The following is a 20,771-nucleotide window of genomic DNA, read 5'->3' on the forward strand; positions in this document are numbered from 1 at the left end:
TTTGCTGTTACAAAATATTTGTTTTTCAAATTAAAAACTATGAGGGATATGGATGTTTTATGTAAACAAATTTCAGTTTCATCTATATTTGTAGGTAACAGTTTGGTTCAATTTGAGTACAGTAAGGGAAAATGAATGCTTTAAGATAACAAATTTTAAATAAAATGACTGGTTAAATTATATACAGAGAAATAAAATAAATAATATATCATTAAATTAAAAAAATTAAGCAGAAGAAAAACTGAATTCAAATTAGAAATGGGCGATATATACACACATATATATACACATACATATATATATATAGAGAGAGAGAGAGTTGCAGCATATATATTTAGAGTTGCAGCAATGTTTATTTGCAGCTTTTACAAGTTGATCCTTCTGTATTTGGTATTTTCACAGACCTTTAACCCTTACTTACACCCCAGCCTTTTACTCTTTTTAAAATGAATGGTAGTAAATTAGTCAGCCGACATCTCAAAACGTCACATATCAGTAGTCCTACTCTTTCAATAACTACATCACAAACAATCAATCTGAGTTATTTTGTAGTTTAAGGTCTCTAAACAGTGTTTTCCTTTTCCCAGGCATTGGCACTAAAGACGGCACAGCAAAACAAGACAAAGATTTCCGTGGCAAAGCTCAGAAACAGGTCCAGTTTAACCCTGGACAGACCTTTGCAACCTGGAAGGTGAAGATTTTCACAGACAAAGAGTTTGAAACTTCAGAGGTTTTCGAAATCCAGCTCTCAGAGCCAGTAATGGCTGCTCTTGAATACCCTGATAAAGCCACTGTGGAGATTGTGGATCCTGGTGATGGTAATTACATAACACGTTACAATTTCTACATTTGTCAATGTTTTGTATGATACATAGGCCTATAGTGCTGGTTCCAGAGTGTGTGCATCAAAATTAGGTATTTTGTTTTCTCAGAAGAACGGAAGCATCTAGATAGAAAAAACTTAATTAACACCAATCGTTTTGAAATATAATTGATCTAATCTTATTTTATTATAGTAATATAATTTAATTCCATTATTACTGCCTACATTTAATCATGTGAACGTATCTTTTTCCAGAGTCCACAGTGTTCTTCCCTCAATCAGAATATCAAATAGAAGAGGACATAGGAGAACTACTAGTCCCAGTCCACAGATCAGGAGATGTCAGCCAAGAACTGATGGTTATTTGTTATACACAACAAGGTACAATATGAATATACAATATGCCTTTGTTTATGGCTCATATTATAACTCGGCATTGGACGGTAACCAGTTTCAAAGTTTACCGAGGTTTGGAAAAGTCAAGGTTTAAAACCGCTAAAATGTTCTTTTATACTGTTCCCATGAACATTTTTTAAAGGTTTTATGGGTTATTTTGTGTGTCATAAAGAAATCTGTGTTTCTGAAAGTAATGAAGAGAGCAGAAGTTGATGATTTATTTTAACTATTTAACCTGACATGTTTACTGCTCCAAAATATTATAAAATGTTTCTTAAAATACGGGAGGGGGGGGGGGGGGGGGGGTTGTTTGTTTGGTTTACCCAGACTTTTAAATATAACTTATTTTAGAGCAGTAATCACAATACTGTGATACAGTGAAACTGTGGTATTTTTATGCAAGGTTATCGTAACGTTAGAAACTTATACTGGCCCATGCCTAATTCTGACATTGTGACACTTAAAAGTCTCTTTGTATAAAAAGAAGATATGCTTTTTTTACAGGCAGTGCAACAGGAACCACCCCCAGCACAGTGCTCTCTTATTCAGACTACATCACAAGGCCCGAGGACCACACCAGTGTTTTGCGCTTTGAAGAGGATGAGCGGGAAAAGTCATGTCGCATTATAATCATTGACGACTCTCTTTATGAGAAAGAAGAGAGCTTTAACGTGTCCCTCAGTATGCCTATGGGTGGCCAAGTGGGAGCCAAGTTCCCCAGCACCAAAGTGCTCATCTTGGCTGATAATGATGATGGTGAGTTAGCTTTATCTACAATTCCAAAGTCTGAGGATCAAAAGAGCGTTTACACAATATAACATCTACTATGCTCACCAAAGATGCATGTATTTCATAAAAAATAGTAATGTTTAAAAATTCAAAGTAACTGTCAGACTATTTCTATTTTAATGTATTTAAAAGAAAATTTATTCACGTTTCCAGCAGCCATTATTCTAATTTCAAAAACTCATTCTAATATGCTGATTTGATGTTCAGGTGACATTCTTTTAACAGGTTTTTTCCACAATAGAAAAGTATTTGTTGTCACACTTATTATTATATTGAACAATGCCTATACACATACAGTAGCACTGCAAGTGAGTCCAACTGTATTCTGTATTTTCTCAAAATTATAGAAAAGTTCCTTCATGTCATCATTAGAGTTTAAAAGTGTTGTAAAAACATAAAACCATTGACAAATCTTACCTATACTATACTTACACTTGTTCTTTATTATTATACTTGCTTTGAAAGGATAACTTGCCACAAAACAATCAATCTTTACTTTGTGGTCATACCACTGTTGTTCTTGTCAGAATGGTAACTCAATAACCCAAAACAAGTTGAGAAAGCACAATTGAGGCCCTTATGACCTCTGTAATGACCCATGATCCTCAGTGACATCACTGAAAGAGCTTTCTGAACTTCCTGTCCATGCAGGATTTAGGATTTGTGTGCATAACTCAAAAGAGCATGGTAGAAACAATAGGTCGCCATCTGCTAATTCTTATATTCTAATGTCCTGAACCAAAATTTACATCTTGACATTTCTCTTATTTTCAGTGTGTCACTATTAAAGTGGTGTTTTACCTAAATCTTAAACAGTCTAGAAGTCAAAAGTACTTCCATCCTCCACAATTTGGGAAATTACCCCAGAAGATATTTATGTGTAAATAATGTATGTGCATGCCTAGACTCTATTTTTCAGAGGCAGCAAGTGAAGATTAATGCGCAGATTGTAGCTTAGCGTCTTGGTGGGTCTGGAATGGCCTGGTAGTATATTTGTGTCTAGTTGTAGGGGGGATGGGAACACTGTTGGATAGACTTGTGGTCTGGATGCCAGCCAGAGTTGGAATCTTTTTGTTGTGTCTCTGACTTGCTGTCTATGGAGGTGTCACTTCTCTCTTTCTCTTTGTATGGTCCCTCAAACTTATGGCCTCTACCCCCATCCTCAAAAAGCCCTCTTCCTCCAGCATTCATTTATCTTGGGCTGATACTGATATTGCTCTAGAAGCCTTTCAGACCTCCCAAACTAACACACAAACATAATCACTTACCCAAGTGCATCTTGACTGAAGTAGACTCAGAGATGTGGTTTCATCACTCAGATGGGACGCTGGTAATGACGGTAGGTTTCCTGTGCTGTCTTGGAGGTGATGGCAGATCCAGATCTTTGTCTGAAGCACTAATGGGTCAGAACAACTCTTTGTAAGATGATCTCCTAAGGATTTTGAGAACAATGGCTTTAATCCTCATTTTAGCTGCCTAATGAGGGCACTTATTTTCTTATATATTAAAATCTGATTAAAGTCCACAATGAAAATGCTATTTAAACATAAAACAACAGACAGTTTTAAGGATTAAACGTTATTAAAACTAAGAAAAATATGCAATACAATAACTTATATTTCATATTATCTTGGTCAAAGTATTGTCTTGGTCTTGGTCAAGTATCAAGTGACCACTGATCGCAGTGAATTTGGAATAAAAGTTCAAATCGTGGTTCCAATAAACCACAAGACATTTTTTGGAAAAGTATCAAATCATGCTGGATGACATGGTTCATCAAGTTGTGTGTCAACTTGTGGAGTTTATGTAAACTTGATTACTACCATCTTTAAAGCAAACAAGAGTGTATCAAATGATGAAATTCATTCAATTCAATTGAACAACTTATTATGCTGATCATATGACATGTGACAACAAAAAAAAACAATGCATATTAATTTTGAAAAATATATAATAATAAGGATTTTTTTATTACTAGTCTCAGACTGGTGTAAGACATTTATTTTTAATTTACATGATAACAAATTAAAGGAAAAATGGGGAACATTCATTTAAAACTGCTAAAAACAGTTGACTGATTATTTCCTTTGGAACAGAGCCATCATTCTATTTTGGAGAAACTGAATACACAGTGGACGAGAGTTATGGCTATGTGGAGGTGAAAGTATGGAGAACTGGAACTGACCTTTCAAAAACAGCCACCATCACGGTTCGCTCCAGGAAGAGTGATCCTGTTTCAGCAGAAGGTAAAGAGTGTCAGAGTTGTCAAAACAATAGTTACTTATGTCTGATTATTTTAATGAGAAAAAAAATGTAATGCTGTAAAGTAATCATTCATGTACAGTACATGTATATACAGTATCTTCCTCAATGAACATCTCCATCACCCTTTCCTCTCCTTCCCAGCGGGTCTAGATTATGTGGGAATCAGCCGTAACTTGGACTTTGCTCCAGGTGTGACCATGCAGACCTTCCGTGTGACTATTCTTGATGATCTGGGTCAACCTGAGCTGGAGGGACCGGAGACGTTTGAGCTGGTGCTCCGTATGCCAATGAACGCAGTCATTGGAGAACCTAGCAAAACGGTCATCACTATAAATGACACTGTCACAGACTGTAAGTAAACTATGTAAACATATACACTACCTGGCAAAAGTCTTGTCATCAATCCCAGTTGTAGGAGCAACAAATAATATCTTGACTTCTAGTTGATCACTTGGAAAAGTGGCAGAAGGCAGATTTTTCCAATGAATCATCTGTTAAACTGCATCCCAATCATCACAAATACTGCAGAAGACCTATTGGAAGGTAGACCTAGAGTTAGACTCGCATAGACGCAAGATTCTCACAGAAATCAGTCAAATTCAGTAAAGAAAAAATCATGGTTTGGGGTTACTTTCAGTATGCGAGAGATTTACAGAGTGGATGGCAAAATAAACAGCCTGAGGTATCAAAACAGTTGTGTTGCCCATTACATTACAAACCACAGGACAGGGCCAATTGTTTAGCAGGATGGCGCTCCTTCTCATCCTTCAGCCTCCACATCAAAGTTCCTGAAAGCAAAAAAGGTCAAGGTGGTCCAGGATTGGCCAGCCCAGTCACCAGAAATGAACTTTATTGAGCATGTCTGGGGTAAGATAAAGGAGGAGGCATTGAAGATGAATCCAAAGAATCTCAGGAGTCCTGCAAGAACCCTTTCTTTGCCAATCCAGATGACTTTATTAATAAGTTATTTGAGTGATTGCAGAGATGTATGGATGCAGTCCTCCAAGCTCATAGGAGTCATGCACAAGATTCATTTCTTTTCCACTGCACCATGACTTTATATTCTATACTGTACATTATTTCTGTTAAGTGTCAAGACTTGTATCTAAGCAAAGTCAGACTTGACTGTCCTAATTAAATAATTAAAAAACAAGGCATGAACATATTTTATTTTGGTAAAATAAGCATAATCTAGAGGCCTTTGCCATTCATATAAGCCACTTCTGATACCAAAAATGATCAACTAGAGGTCAAGTTATTATTTGTTGTTCCTAAAACTTGGATAGGCGACGAGACTTTTGTCAGGTAGTGTATATCAGCTTCAGGGGATATTAACTGAAGATAGAGGAAAGAACTCATATATCAGCCATACTGTATATCATAGGAAAAATGCTGGTTATTATTTTTGCAGTGCCTAAAGTCCAATTTAAGGAAGCAGAGTACAAGGTGGATGAGGCTGAGGGAGAGGTGAAGGTGATGGTGTATCGTAGTGGTGACATCAGTCAGAGGTCCACAGTCCGCTGTTTTACCCGTCAAGGATCTGCCCAAGTCATGATGGACTACAATGAGAGACCCAATACTGATGCATCCACCATAGTATTCCTACCAGGTATGCACGTTCTCAATCTATAACCAGCCTATTATTCATATATGCTCTCATAATTTGTTCATCTTTTGTATCTGTATGATCACAGGGGAGATTGAGAAGCCTTGCACAGTGACTTTAGTAGATGACTCAATTCATGAAGATGATGAGGAGTTCCGCTTGGTTTTGGGCACACCTAAGAGCACATCACCATACGGAGCTTCAATAGGGGAACAAAAGAAGCTCTGGTCACCATAACTGACCATAAAGATAGTGAGTGTTCTTTTGTTCCTCTTTATTCCTGACAAACATTGGTGTGAAGCTTTTATGAGCTTTTTCTCAAAACAAACCAAATGATTTATCCACTTCAGAGTCCATCATCAGGTTTTCAGACATCAAATACAGCGTAAGAGAGCCACAACTTCCTGGAGAGATCGCTGTAGTGAAGATTCCTGTCCTGCGTCTGGGCGATACCTCTAAGGTCTCTGTGGTGAGAATTCACACCAAGGATGGCTCTGCAACATCAGGAGAGGACTACAATCCCCTTTCTCAAGGTCAGCAGAAGACCAATGAAAGCTATCTCATAAGATGACACGTTAATGGCAGATATTATTTTAGCATTATCAATACAATTAAAAACATCCTGCACAAATGGACTAGACATTCAACAGAGTCACAGAAAAGTGTGTGTGTGTGTGTATGTCTGTATGTCCTTACAGATGTTGAGTTTAAAGAGGGTGAGACAGAGCATGTGGTGGAGATCCAGGTTATGTATGATGGACAAAGAGAGATCCGTGAGGCTTTCACAGTTCACATGAAGCCTGACGAGTTTATGGTGGCTGAGACACAGGTCAGAGACCATCATCTCTAAAATACCCCCGGAGACGCCACATCGTACACTCGCACAGACACACGCTAACGTGCCTTTCTAGCTAAAATAGCCATGTGGCAGCTGCCTCTGTCAGCAGGAGCCAATCGCTGTCTCCAGTCTCTTTCAGAGGAGCCTGTATGATGTAAATGGGCCTCAATAGACACAGTGACCTATAAACAGAATTATCCACTGAACATGTACACACTTTAGTCAAAGCCTTGGAGACTTTTTTGTGATATTGTTGACAGTGAAAATCATAAAAAATAAACAATGATAGCCATAAACCTCACACATCAAGACACATCTCTGGCTAAGCATTTAATATGTGCCTCTATAGTGTTTTTCTTTGTAAACATGTTTTATCCCAAACTTAAAGGTCCTGGAGCTGTATAGACAAAACTCTACTTGTATTTTCAGATAACTGAAACACTCAAAAGTTCTTAAATATTTCATTAGTAGCATCTACCTTTTTAAAGAAGAAAAATTGTAGTTTTTTGATAGCATAACAAATTTTTAATTTAAGGCAATGGTTTTTAATATTTTCAGGAATTTTATTTTTGGTTTTTAGGAAAACCTTAATGCTGGGTTTAAACTACACAATATTTTAAGATAAAAGAACATTCTCAAGAAAATGCAGAAAATAAGAAGATAGCCATAATCTGGTGTAGCTAAAATAAGACTAATAATTTAAATGATTGTTTCTTTTACTAATTTCTGTAGATGAATAAGGCTATTGTGTACATCGAAGAGATGAACAGTGTGGCGGATGTCACCTTCCCAGCAGTGCCTCAGGTGGTGTCGCTACTGCTGTATGATGATACGATTCGGGTTAAAGACAATCCCCACCCTCCAAATGGCTATGCTGTAGTGTGTGTCACGGTGAGTACTGTCATACACGTTCTCAATGAATCACTCATGGCTCTTTTTATGCCTCCATTTGACATTTTCTCTATTAAATTGCATATAAAGGGAAAATATTTCAAAAAATGTTTTGATATTTTACAAAATAAAAGAAAAGAGTGCCTATTACACGAGAAAACATTACACATGTACTGGTTTCCCTACACTGGCTACCAATCGAGTTTTGAATTCAGCACAAAGTACTGCTGTATGTTTTTAATCCCTCCATGGCCTGGCCCCTGAGTATATTTCTGAGCTAATTAATATACACCAACCCGTGAGATCTCTTCACTCTAAGGATCGACTCTATTTGCAAGTTCCACGATCATGCTTGAAATGTCAAGATGATAGAGCTTTTTCAGTAGCAGCTCCAAGACTTTGGAACAATCTTCCACTCTCCATAAGAACTTTTGAGACTTTTCAGAGGTTACTGAAAACATTTATTTTCTTCAGCTTTTAATCATGTGTTGTGAGTTAATGTACTTTGGTTCCTTGTATGTTTGCATGTATTATGTGCTTTTATGTACAGCACTTTGGTACTTATTGTGGTTGGTTGAAAGTGCTCTAGAAATAAACTGAGTTAAGTATTTGAACCAATTATTCCTCATGCACTCAATCGTCTCCCACGCTTAAAAAAAACATCAGTAATTCCGATTGTTTTCTTGTGTTTATGTTCCACCAGGCCTGCAATCCCAAATACTTTGACTTTGACAAGACTGGCTCTATTTGCTCAGTAGAGAACATCAATGACACAATGACTCAGTACCGCTGGATGGTTAGTGCCCCTAGTGGGCCGGATGGAGTCACCAGCCCCATGCGGGAAGTGGACACCAACACCTTCTTCACGAACACCAAATCCATCACCTTGGACTCCATCTACTTTCAGGCTGGCTCTCGTGTACAGTGTGCTGCCCGAGCCTTCAATGCCAATGGAGATGCCGGGTTGGAGCTCAGCTCACCCATTGTGGTCATCAGCAGACAGGAGGGTGAGGCTCTTGTCACCACAATGATTTGAATTGCTAAATTCTTCGAGAATTTCTAATTTAAATTACAGGGTTTTGTTTGTTTAACTGTTTTGAAATGTCTAGGAAAACGAATTAGTCTAAAAGTTAATTAAGTTATCTGCCATTTTTAGGCCTGTGTCTGCAGGCCTATCTTTAATGTGTACAGTTAAAATTATGTAATGTTATTTCTTAGGGATGTTCCGATCAATCAGCTGGAGATCGGAAACGGCAGATAATCACATTTTAGGACTCAATTGGTACTCGCTGATCTGGCCAATCTCATGAGCTGATCGCAAGTGTTTGCTTATGACTTTACAAGGAGAGGAAGATGCATGTGTGTTTTTCCTTTAAGTCAAGAAGTAATGGATTTATAAGTGTGCATTTTACTTTTGCATCAAATATGCAATCTAATTTGCAATGTTTCCAAATTGCATTGTTTGTCATTTTTCTCACCAGGGATTATAGACAACATCTTTAATGTATTCTCTTAGGTAAGGAGAAGACTCCACTTAAGTATCATACTTAGAGGGAAATATGCTTTATGCATTATAAAGTTTAAATAAGAACTTTATGCAGTACTCAGTTTCGGATTATCACCATCACAAGGAACTGGTACTTAGCATCAGCTGCAAAAATCCTGATCGGAGCATCCCTAGTTATTTTGCATAGAACTGAAACTTCATTTGATTTGTGTCTTTGTTATATCACTATCTTCATTTCATTGTTATCTATGTGATTTTGTATTTATTTATTGAAAATGTTGGTTATTTATTACAATGCAAGTATTTTTTTTGTGGCAGGGCCAATTAACATTTTGGCTGAGCAATTAAAATTTCCATACTGTTTAGACCTATATATGTGTACCAAAAATGCAGGGTTTTGTTTGTTTGACTGTTTTAGGGAATCTAGGGAAATGTATGTCTTAATTAAGCTGTATTCTGTTTTTAGGACTGTGTCAGCCTCGTGTAGCTGGCACCGTGGGTGCTGAACCGTTTTCAGCAAAAATCCGTTACACTGGCCCAGATGACCCAGACTACCCTAATCTGATCAAACTCACGGTCACTATGCCCCACATGGATGGTGAGTAATCATCTACAAACAATACAATTACAAACAATACTATGAAATCATTCAAAATAACTAAGTCCAAGTGATTAAATCCATTGTTTTTCATTAGGTATGCTGCCTGTTATCTCCACACGTCCCCTTTCAAACTTTGAGCTCACCCTTAGTCCAGATGGCACACGAGTTGGAAACCACCGTTGTTCCAACCTCTTGGACTTTAACGAGATCCAAACAGCACATGGCTTCATCACTGATGCCACAAAGAACCCAGAAATCATTGGAGAGACTTCTCCATACCAGTACAGCGTGGCCATGCGCAGTGCCAATTCCCTTCGTTTCTACCGCAACCTTAACCTGGAGGCATGTCTGTGGGAGTTCAGCAGCTACTATGATATGTCAGAGCTGCTGAACGTCTGTGGAGGATCCATTGGAACAGATGGACAGGTAAGGATTTCAGGAACCATTCAAAGCTTAGCTTATTTCAAGTTTTTGTGAGCCAAGGGTTTAATAGATATTGAATAAAATTTTAAAATATGTCATTTACTTCATGGGCGACACAGTGGTTAGCACTGTCGCCTCAAAACAAGAAGGTCGCTGGTTCGAGTCTCGGCTAGGTCAGTTGGCATTTATGTGAGGAGTTTGCATGTTCTCTTGCAGGGGTTTCTTCTGGGTGCTCCGATTTCCCCCATAGTCCTAAAGACATGCGGTATAGGTGAATTGAATAAACTAAATTGGCCATATGTGTGAATGAGTGTGTATGGATGTTTCCCAGTACTGGGTTGCAGCTGGAATCCGCTGTGTAAAAAAATATACTGGATAAGCAGGCCCCTGATGAATAAAGGGACTAAGCCGAAGGACAATGAATGAATGAATGAATTTACTTCATATAGCAGGGCCAGAAAAAATGCCCAATATCAAAGTGTGAGACAGATTTGTCACCTGCATAATTGCGTCATATATTTAGTTTGCACACATTTTAGCCTCGCCAATGTGACCAACAAGCAGTTAATAGACCACGCAAGCGCAGATGATGCATAAAAACTCAATAAAGAACTCAAGTACACAGAGAATCGTGCAAGCCCAAAAAATGAATTCTCTTTTCTATCTTCTTACTCTGGAATGGACAAAGACATAGAGAACTGAGCCACAATCACACAATAAATATCATCAAAAACAGCTATTATTCGCTGCTCTTGACTAAAAACCATTTGTAGCCCTAACAATTTGTAGAGTCAACATATTGTAATGTTTTTTTACATACAATTGTTAGACCAATCTAAAACCATTAAGTATCTTTAATCGTTGCATCTATGTGCATTTGTATTTGTTTATCAACAAACAATTTGGCAGCGCAAATAAGAATGTCATAGTGTTTAGCCTAAAGTATTTATAATATGCTAAGATTTATTTATTTATTTATTTATTTTAATGGTCTCTTTACCCCCCATTTTTATTGTAATGGTTTTTAAACTGTATGAGGCAAATCAGAAATTTTAGCAGTCATTACTCTAGTCTTCAGTGTCACAAGGCTTCAGTATCGTTGCGCCCAGAAACATGTTTTTTTTCCAAATGATATAAAGTGTTTAGCTTCAACAATCAAGTCTGAGAGGGTTCTTAAACATTACAAATACATTTTTAATGTTTTTTTTCTCTGTTCCTGATTTAGGTGCTGAATCTCGTTCAGTCCTATGTAACCCTGCGGGTGCCTCTGTTTGTATCCTATGTCTTCCACTCTCCTGTTGCAGTTGGAGGTTGGCAACATTTCGACTTACGGTCTGAGCTTCGCCTCACCTTTGTGTATGACACTGCCATCTTATGGCAAGATGGGATTGGAAGCCCACCAGAGGCTGAGCTGCAAGGTAGTACTGATATGCTATATGCATTTTTAACCATAAGTATAACGATACATCAGAAAATCAGTATAAATTAAATACAGGATTAATGCAGGTTTTACCTTTATAACTGTATAACAGTAAACAGTCTTTGTTTACACACAAGTATTCAATAAAAGTAACTGTCTGATATTGTTTATATAATTTCATAGGTGCCATGTATCCTACTAGCATGAGAATAAATGATGATGGCCGTCTTGTTGTCAACTTTAAGACTGAGGCTCGATTCAGAGGACAGTTCGTCATGTCTCACCCAGGTAATCAAAGATGCAAACACAGGTGTATGTAGAGAGACACACCAACACACACATACCAGTTGACAGGTTCTTCCTCAGCTCTCTTCCACTATGGTGTCAAGCTCTGACCTAAAGAAAAAAATTAACTCAGTAAATAAATTGAATGCTACACTGTAATATTAAGGAACTTGACAGAAAGTTCTCTGACAAAAAGCACTAACGTTACCGCCCTCTACTGGTGACATTATATTTCATATTTCAAACATGTATGCTCCGTTCCCAGTTTAAGCTGGTATTATGATTTTTCAATAATATTCGGCTGCATACCCGTGGACATAAACACGTTTCAGGCACACGCAATCCAGCACACACGATCTAGGCAAACCATATTTGGTTACGACGGATGCTTTGTTAATAAATATTGTACACAATGAACAATAGTGTAATATAAATGATAAATGACATCTATCTCAATTATTTACTTAGGAATATTTTCCGTATCACAGTCTGTTTGTAAATTCGATGAAAACACGCCTTTGACCTCACGTTAATCAGGGTTTGGGCCTGTTTGTTTTGGCGCGCTTTTAATCACCGTCAGCGTTTATTTCTCAAGCTTAATGATAAAAATAAATAAATAAATAAACAAAACCTTCCCAAAAATACCTCGTTTCGATGTAGATTTTGCGGTTGTCCGAATTTCTTCTAACAACAAATGGCGAATGAATTCCTCCGCCGCACCAAAACATGTATCTGAAGGTATGGTCGGTCACGCGTGATATGATGTGTATCCGACTAATTGATACTATTGACCGTTTGCGCATCACCCACGATAATTATTTTTTTAAAACAGTCATATTGACTTATCTACTAATTTAGATATTATAAAAAAAATTATAATCTAGATAAATTACTTGCAGTAAACTTTTAACTAACTAGCTACTTTGCTTTTAATATATATATATATATATATATATATATATATATATATATATACACACACACACACACACGTGTGTGTGCGCGCGCGCGTGTGTTAAAGGCTTGTAAAAATATTACATATTATATAATATGTTTTTTTACATATCTATAATGCACATTGGCTTTTCAGGAACCACTCTGTCCTCCATGGTAATGTCAGCCGATCATGCTGGACTCACATTCACTCTGTCCTTGGTCAGAACTGAGCCCACTTACAACCAGCCCATGCAACAATGGAGCTTCGTTTCTGACTTTGCTGTAAGTTGATACTCATTTTCTACTTTGCATTTTGTTTATGTACTGTCACCCATGGTTCTCATTGATGTAGGGTGTTACGACTCAAAAGATACCTTGTTGAATATATTTGTAGGTGAGGGACTATTCCGGCACCTATACCGTGAAGCTGATTCCATGTATTGCCTCACCTAATGGGGAGTTCAGCATACCACCTGTGTGTCACCCAAGAGAACCCCTCACCTTCGACATGGACATCCGATTCCAGCAGGTTGGTTTCAGCTTCCTAATTTACTTTTATTCTGAGAATATAGAATTGACATTACATTTTATCATTGATTCAACTAAAGACCTAGAAATAAGGTCAGAACATCTTTTAATTCTGGCAATTACAATGAATAATTTAAAATAAAAAGAAATACACAAAACATATCTGGAGTTCGAATGTAATTTTTTTATTTGAAAAAATATACCAATGGGGTAAATGCACATGAACTTTTACTGTTCAGTCACTTTTATTTTTTCAGGCATGCCATTACAAAATCGGCATGTTTAAGATTGGTTTACTTTAAAAATCGGTGATCTACACTGCCTGATAGATATTTGATATAACGAGAGTCTCAGACCAGACAAGAAGCACTGCATTAAATTCCATTTTTCCCTGTCATGTTTTTAAAATGATTTTACCATAGTAATTTTAGTAAAAATTTCCGTGCTTGCTATCTGCTACTGACGGTGCTTGTTTATACAGTCATCTCCTTTTACACTTGAACAACTAAATTAATGCTGGTCTATTGAACTGATTGTATTTTATATTGTAATTACATTACAACATCAATGCTGTAAAAGTAACCTTATGAAATTGAAAATAGTCACACTAACCTTTCACCGGAAGTTTATCAGTGGCTGAAAAATGCATAGAGCATAGACCCCATTAAAATGTGATTGTGTAATCATTATATTAATAAAACAACAAAACATATGATGACACTTTTAAAGACTCTCTTTAAAGATCACCGTGCAATTGTCAAATACATTTTTTATTCTTCATACCACTATCATTCAAACCACTGGGTTTTACCAATTTGTCAGTAAGACTGTTCATAGTTTGAAATAAAATAATTTTATATTATCCCTATTCCTCTTATATGTTTTTAATAAGACAAGTGTTTGTGTGTGTGTTGTATTTGTTTTACTGTTTGACTTTGAAACATTTTTTCACCATTTTTATTTTATTTTCACTGAAACATAACCTTTCTATGTGTCTTAATTTTGTGAATTTAAATTGACGTAGACACTAAACTGCAAAGTTTCCTCTTTGGCCTATAAACCACTGCTTCTATGGTATTTGTGCTGTTTGTCAGGTGAGTGACCCTGTGGCAGCAGAGTTTAGCTTGAACACACAGATGTTCCTGCTGTCGAAGAAAGAGATGTGGCTGTCTGATGGCTCACTGGATTTTGGAGAGGGCACAGACACTGCCTTCATGGAAGGTACTGAACAGTATTTTACTCAAACCTCATAAAAGACTTAAACTAATATTTATCATTTCAGTATTATTGACTGACCTTATTGCTGTTGGATTCCCTCTAGGTTCTAACATCTATGGGCGCGTGATGGTGGACCCGGTGCAGAACCTGGGAGAATCTTTCTCCTGCAGCATAGAGAAAGTTTTCCTCTGTACCGGGACAGATGGCTATGTGCCAAAGTACAACCCTACCAATAAAGAGTATGGATGCCTGGCTGACGCACCATCCCTCCTTTATAGGCTCAAGATCCTGGTATGACATTTCTATTGTTTTACCTTTATAAAACCGCCATTGTGAATGTAGATCTTGATGTGAATAGAGGAAGATTAAAGTGTCATTCATACTGTTTATAAGGTGGTCCTTGACATAGATTCAGTTATGAAATCACAATACAATTTACCAAAATTAACATGGTTTCATATAATGTAGAATTGAACTTATATTTTATTTCCAGATGTTTGAAATACATGTATTTTTTATATTTGGAAAGCTACTTACTGCTATTTACCATATAGACCAGAGGTGCCTATATATATATATATATATATATATATCAGGATTAGGCACCTCTGGTCTATATGGTTTCTATCTAATCTTAAATTATTTTTATACATTTGTAAAGTTTGTATACAATTTTTACAGTAGTTTTGCAAAAGTTTTCATCAAAGTTCTCCTAAAGAACAGCACTCATTCTTGTCTTAGGCCATTAAAAAAACATTTGTTTATCCACTTCAAATGTTGACTGCTCTATACTGATACTTTAAACAATGCTATATGGATGATTTGTTAACTGCATTTAATAAATTACACTTCTAATAAAACATAGCACGTTTTTAAAAGTGTTTTTTTTTTTTGCATGTTTGGGCTGAGTTATCATTGCATTCAGACCAGTAGTTGTCAGCAGCATGTTAATCATGTCATGGATATCTTGGAATTATAAACAGTCTATTCCAGCCATTGAAAGTCATGGATTTGTTTAGATAGATATCTGTCATTTGTTTATTAACGAGTCAGGGAACATTATGGACTTTTGTTTGTCACATTAAATTTTAGTTTCCTTTTATCAAAAACGCATTTTTCTATAGGACACTGCGTTTTTTTATCACGTTTAACACGTTTTGTGTATTATTATGGTTCCATTCCTTATCAACTGCCATTCACTTAAGTCAAATGCAGTCACCTATACTTCTTAGCTAGCACAAACAAATAGGGAAAATATGTCAATATTATTATTATTATTATATTTCAATAGCTTTGATTCAAATGTCTACTTCAAAGATTGGGAGCTTGCTTCTTTGTATTTTTCACAAACTGAAAATAATTGATCAATTGTTGCTGTCATAATGGCTATTAAATTCCTGCAAAATAATATTCAAGCTCAAATTATTTTAATATGCAAAAAGACAACAGCGGCTAATTTTTCCGTTCATTATAGACCATGAAAATTCAGGTTTTTTTAGTAAGTGAATGTCAGGGAATTGTGTGGGAGTGGGAACCCTGCATTTCAAGTGCTTTGAAAAATTATTTTAAGATGCAACTGGTTGAATTAATTCACAGCTTCAAAAAGCTTTGCTTCTTCCATCTACGAACTATAATGAACACATTAATCTTTGAATTTTAGGATAAAGCTCAGCCAGAAACTCAAGCCACCGCCTTTGGAAACGTCCGGTTTGATGCCAGTCTGGCTTTGGATACTCCTGGAGCCCTACCTTTGATCCGACAACCTGGATCAGATGGTTTCACACTGTCATCATCTCCACTCTTTCAGGTCAGAAACTTGGACTCAATTTAAAGCAAGAATGAATCTCAGAGTTCACTCATTTTCAACCAGAATCCTGATCCTTTATTCATGTTTGATTTTTCAGGTCGCTGCTGGTCGTGAATGGTTCATCCACACCATCTACACACTCCGCTCTAGAGAGAACGCCAACCGCGGTAAAAGAAGCCTGGCGTACCAACACACTATATCCTCCGCCATAGTGGATCCTTCCACCAAATCCCGTAGTCGACGAGCAGTACCTGACCCAGAAGTTTACGAAATTGGTGCTGAGAATAGCAGAGGCACCAACATTCAGCACATTGCCCTGGACCGTTCAAACCGACTCCAGGTGAGCCAGCCATGGGGCCGCGAGACGTACCTGGAGCACCCTCTGGTGGAGGGCAGCCTGGGTAAAGGGCCTGGTTCAGAATCAACACTTCCTGCTGGCATGTCCAGATTGCTGGGGGTGGCTGGGCTCATCCTGCTGGTGTGCCTGGTTGTAGTCGTGGTGGTTCTCTTGATGAGGCGAAAGCAAAAGGAGAAAAAGTACCCATCTTATACCACTTCATCCTGCACAGCGTACAACAGGGAGCCTACAAGAAACAACTTGGACAGCTCTGAGGTTTAAAGCATCTCTGTTCATCAAGACATGCCAAAACGAACTCTCACCATGGTGCTTGCATCCCACGAAACCACTCATGTTGAGCAAACCACAAAAGTCTGAGATTTAAAGCCTCAGTTCTAATGACAAATTTGAGGGTTTCACAGCTCTAATGAAGACATCTTGACTCTTCGTAACTTGGTCAAACAAAAATGTTGGTTGTTGCCTTTCGCCTAAGATGAGGTTTGTGCTTTATAGTCATTTTATTTTAAAAAATGCTTCCATTGGGAGATCTGTGAGCCAGAATTGCCAAAAATAAAACTGCTTACACTAGGGGTGCAACGGTTCAGTCTACTCACGGTTCGGTATGCATCACGGTTTTAGGGTCACGATTTCCGTACTGTACAGTATGTGCTATGTTTAGAAAAAAAATAGCTACCGAAAAATTCAAAGAACAATATACATATTTATTGGATAACAAACACCTGACAATACAACAGGCTTCACACATATGACTGTAGATTTGCTTGTTCTCTCATTAATGAAATAAAAGTATGGTATTTTGAAAATTGTATGTTTAAATAAGATGCTAAAAAAAAGCTTAAAAAATTTCTATTTAACATCTCAACTCCGTCTCAACCAATAATGCAGATAATAACTGTCAACACATCTTAAACACATCTTAATAATTGAGTACTTTTAGAGTATTGATTACTCCCGTTTACATTATGCTTGCATTACCAAGGCAACAACGCATTTTTATTAACAATCACTTATCCATTAATTGATTTGTGCTGTATCCCCTTCACTTGCCATACTGAAACGCACAAAAACTCCACACACAGCGACACGTGAGGAAACGTGATGTCAACAACAGATTTAAATACTAAGAGGTGATTGAACAGGTCCTCGCACGTGCAGTGCATGTGAAAGATAATCGAAAGCGTACAAAAGTGGACCTTTTTTTACTTTGCAGTGGTATTTATCCCCTAAACCAATATCAATAATTGATATTTTGAACCGCGGATCACAGGGCACACCGAACCATGGGAGGACAACAGGATGATAGGATTTTTTTTTCCGAGAACCGTTGCATTCCCAGCTTACACCGTGTCTTAACTATACATGATGGGACAAGATTCCAACATTAAGTAATTTGAGTGTTGGCACCCGACTCAACATGACAGATTAAATTTAATTCAGATTAAATAGCATTCAGCGCAGAATAGAGAACTATGCTCACAAATAAATGGTAAGGATTATAAATAATCTAGTTAAAATATATGAAACCTCTTTAACATTATTAAAAGTACATGATTACTGAAATTTGTTGGTTTGCACGGTCTAATTTTTATTTACAAACTGTACAATATCAAGTAAAATGGTGGCTATTAAAACGGAACAAAGCACATAATCAGTACCTGAGGTGATCATTATCAGTAGTTAATACTGCTGTTCGGCCTTGACGTTGCAGATATAGAAACCTTTTCTAAAATAGAAATTTTGCGCGTTGCAGATGGTTAGGACAGAAACTACTTTACTAACATTGTGTTAAGCATAGTTACGACACAATCTTAGACAAACAGAGTGAATCTGTGCTTAAGCTTCAAACTTACAGTAAACTTCTTGGCAAATGCAACAAGCATTGCTTGATTATACAAAAATAAACCCATATTTGAAGTAAAATCTGTGTTTAACTGAATAAAAAGTTACTTTTGAATTGGAAGGCATATCATTAGGTGTTATTAGCCTTTTTTTCAACTTGTCCAGTTAATCAAAGCTAATTCTATTTTCAGTCATTATGTAACAGTTCTTCTTCTGAGCGTGTGTGTGTGTGTGAACTTTAAGCAAATTGAAAGATGCAAGAACTGGATTCTTTGATCATTTATGTAATAAATGAATCTATTTTTATAAGTTCCATGAGATGAACTGCTGCATGCAAGAGCACAGGTCAGCGTTCCCACTTGATCAATATGTTGCTATGCAAAAGGGAGCATGACGTTTAATATACAGTACGTAACTATTCAGATTGTACTTATTTTTGTATCTTTTCAGGATGTTAAGATGTGGCTCAGAATCACATTCATTTGGTGTGTACATATCTGCTTATTTGCATGAAAAAATAGAGAATAAGTTTCAACAAATTGATAGAATACACCCTGATAAAACTTGAACCACACGTACATATGTTTTTCATGTAAAAAATTAACACGTCTAATTAGGGATGCTCTGATCAGGATTTTTGAAGCCGATATAAAGTATAATTTCCTTGTCGTGGTGATCGGTCGATGCAGAGTACCGATTCTGATGCTTCAAGCTTTATAATGCATAAAGCAAATTTTCCCTCCAAGTATGATACTTAAGTGGAGATCTCACCTTACCTAAGAGAAGAAATTAAGGATGCTGCAAATAATTTCTTAAACACGTCTCTAGTAATAGTTTAGGTGTGAACAGGTCATGGCCAGAAGCAGCTTTACAGAAAAAAATAGATAAAACAGATTTAAAAAATAATAATTCAATTACAAACAATGCAATTTGGAAACACTGCAAATAATGAAGAATTCAACATCTCTTAATCAAACAAAAAAAAAAAAAGTTTAGAGTCCATATTTGATGCATAAGAAGTTAAAATGCACACCTTTAAACTCATTACTTCTTTACTAAGAGAAAATAGGACTCTAACTACTGTTTATTGCAATAAGTATATTACAAGAAGTTATATTATTAAATATTCATGTTAAAATATATTCTTAAAGTTTTATTTATCTAATATTTCCAGCCAGCTTGTAGAGAGCTTGCAATATTGTCAAAAACGCAGAAGTTCTTTTAGTTCTTATATGTAAAAAGGGCTAAACACGTGCAAGGTCATTCAAATGTTTTGTTCATCTCCAACTAACACAAACACTTGCGATAGGTTCCTGAGATTGGCCAGATCAGTGAGTACTGATCGAGTCAATAAATGTGATTATCGGCCAGTGTTGATCTCCAGCTGATCAATCGGAGCATCCCCACTGTACATCTAATGCAAAGAATGTTGAATATGCAGATTATAATTGAAAACTCTTTTTTATTATTTTGTTGGTTTCTAATTAATGACATTTCTTTCAGTTTATCATTTTATTCAGTCTACAAGAGACGTGAATAGTATTTTATTTGTATTTTTTTCTTTCTTTGCTGATGAAAATAATTCTGTAAAGATACTCGTTTCATTAAAAAGTGCCTGTTAAGTGTTAAAATGAAAGGATTTCTTCTCTTGACTGTGACAGGTTGCATTTAATTTAACATGAAGCATGAAATCTCCTATGATTTCAGTTGAAGATTAAAGGTGCAGTAGGTGATCTGCCAAAATGATAATCGGTTGTCATATTAGCTTTGGATGGCAGGGGAGGGACTGGGTTTCAAAGCCATGCCTCCTGAAATCGTGAACGCGTGCACCGTGACATGACAGCAGACAACTAGTTCATGTCATCCGCCAGTTAGAAGTGTATGTAGTGGTTGGCTGGCGGCGTGCAGGAACTACACTTACTAAGCCACACTTACATGCAATTTCAGAGCCAATATTCAGAGTAGCAAGGTAAACAATATCGGGAGCGTGTCACATTGTCTGTCACAAGGAGTCTGTCCTTGTTCAGAAATGACCCAAAGTGAATATAAAACCAACTTCAGCTCAGTAAAGCTCAGTAACCACATTTCTTTTGATTGTAAAACCATGGCATCATATAATCATGCATTTTTGATTGTCGTTGCTTTTTAAATTTGTAATTTTTTACTGTTGATCATTAATTGGCACCATTAACCCTTTAGATAGATAGGCCTGTGCAAAAAAAAAAAAAAAAAAAAAAAAAA

General features: G+C 36.7%; 1 protein-coding gene across 1 annotated transcript in view; it reads left to right on the forward strand.

Moving 5' to 3' along the window:
- Positions 1 to 20,166, forward strand: part of frem3 (Fras1 related extracellular matrix 3) — a 42,312-nt gene extending 22,146 nt beyond the window's left edge. Inside the window, 22 exon segments of the mRNA XM_056457857.1 lie at positions 588 to 818; positions 1,079 to 1,204; positions 1,724 to 1,975; positions 4,105 to 4,254; positions 4,415 to 4,624; positions 5,685 to 5,882; positions 5,968 to 6,099; positions 6,102 to 6,131; positions 6,230 to 6,412; positions 6,578 to 6,708; positions 7,450 to 7,608; positions 8,312 to 8,615; positions 9,582 to 9,713; positions 9,811 to 10,142; positions 11,365 to 11,557; positions 11,743 to 11,847; positions 12,935 to 13,062; positions 13,175 to 13,309; positions 14,403 to 14,529; positions 14,630 to 14,817; positions 16,187 to 16,333; positions 16,431 to 20,166. Coding sequence (XP_056313832.1) covers positions 588 to 818; positions 1,079 to 1,204; positions 1,724 to 1,975; positions 4,105 to 4,254; positions 4,415 to 4,624; positions 5,685 to 5,882; positions 5,968 to 6,099; positions 6,102 to 6,131; positions 6,230 to 6,412; positions 6,578 to 6,708; positions 7,450 to 7,608; positions 8,312 to 8,615; positions 9,582 to 9,713; positions 9,811 to 10,142; positions 11,365 to 11,557; positions 11,743 to 11,847; positions 12,935 to 13,062; positions 13,175 to 13,309; positions 14,403 to 14,529; positions 14,630 to 14,817; positions 16,187 to 16,333; positions 16,431 to 16,952 — 4,115 coding nt within the window. The 3' untranslated portion in view covers positions 16,953 to 20,166.
- The last annotated feature ends 605 nt before the right edge of the window (positions 20,167 to 20,771 follow it).

This window comes from Danio aesculapii, chromosome 1 (assembly GCF_903798145.1).
Source record: "Danio aesculapii chromosome 1, fDanAes4.1, whole genome shotgun sequence".
NCBI classification, from domain to species: Eukaryota; Metazoa; Chordata; class Actinopteri; order Cypriniformes; family Danionidae; genus Danio; species Danio aesculapii.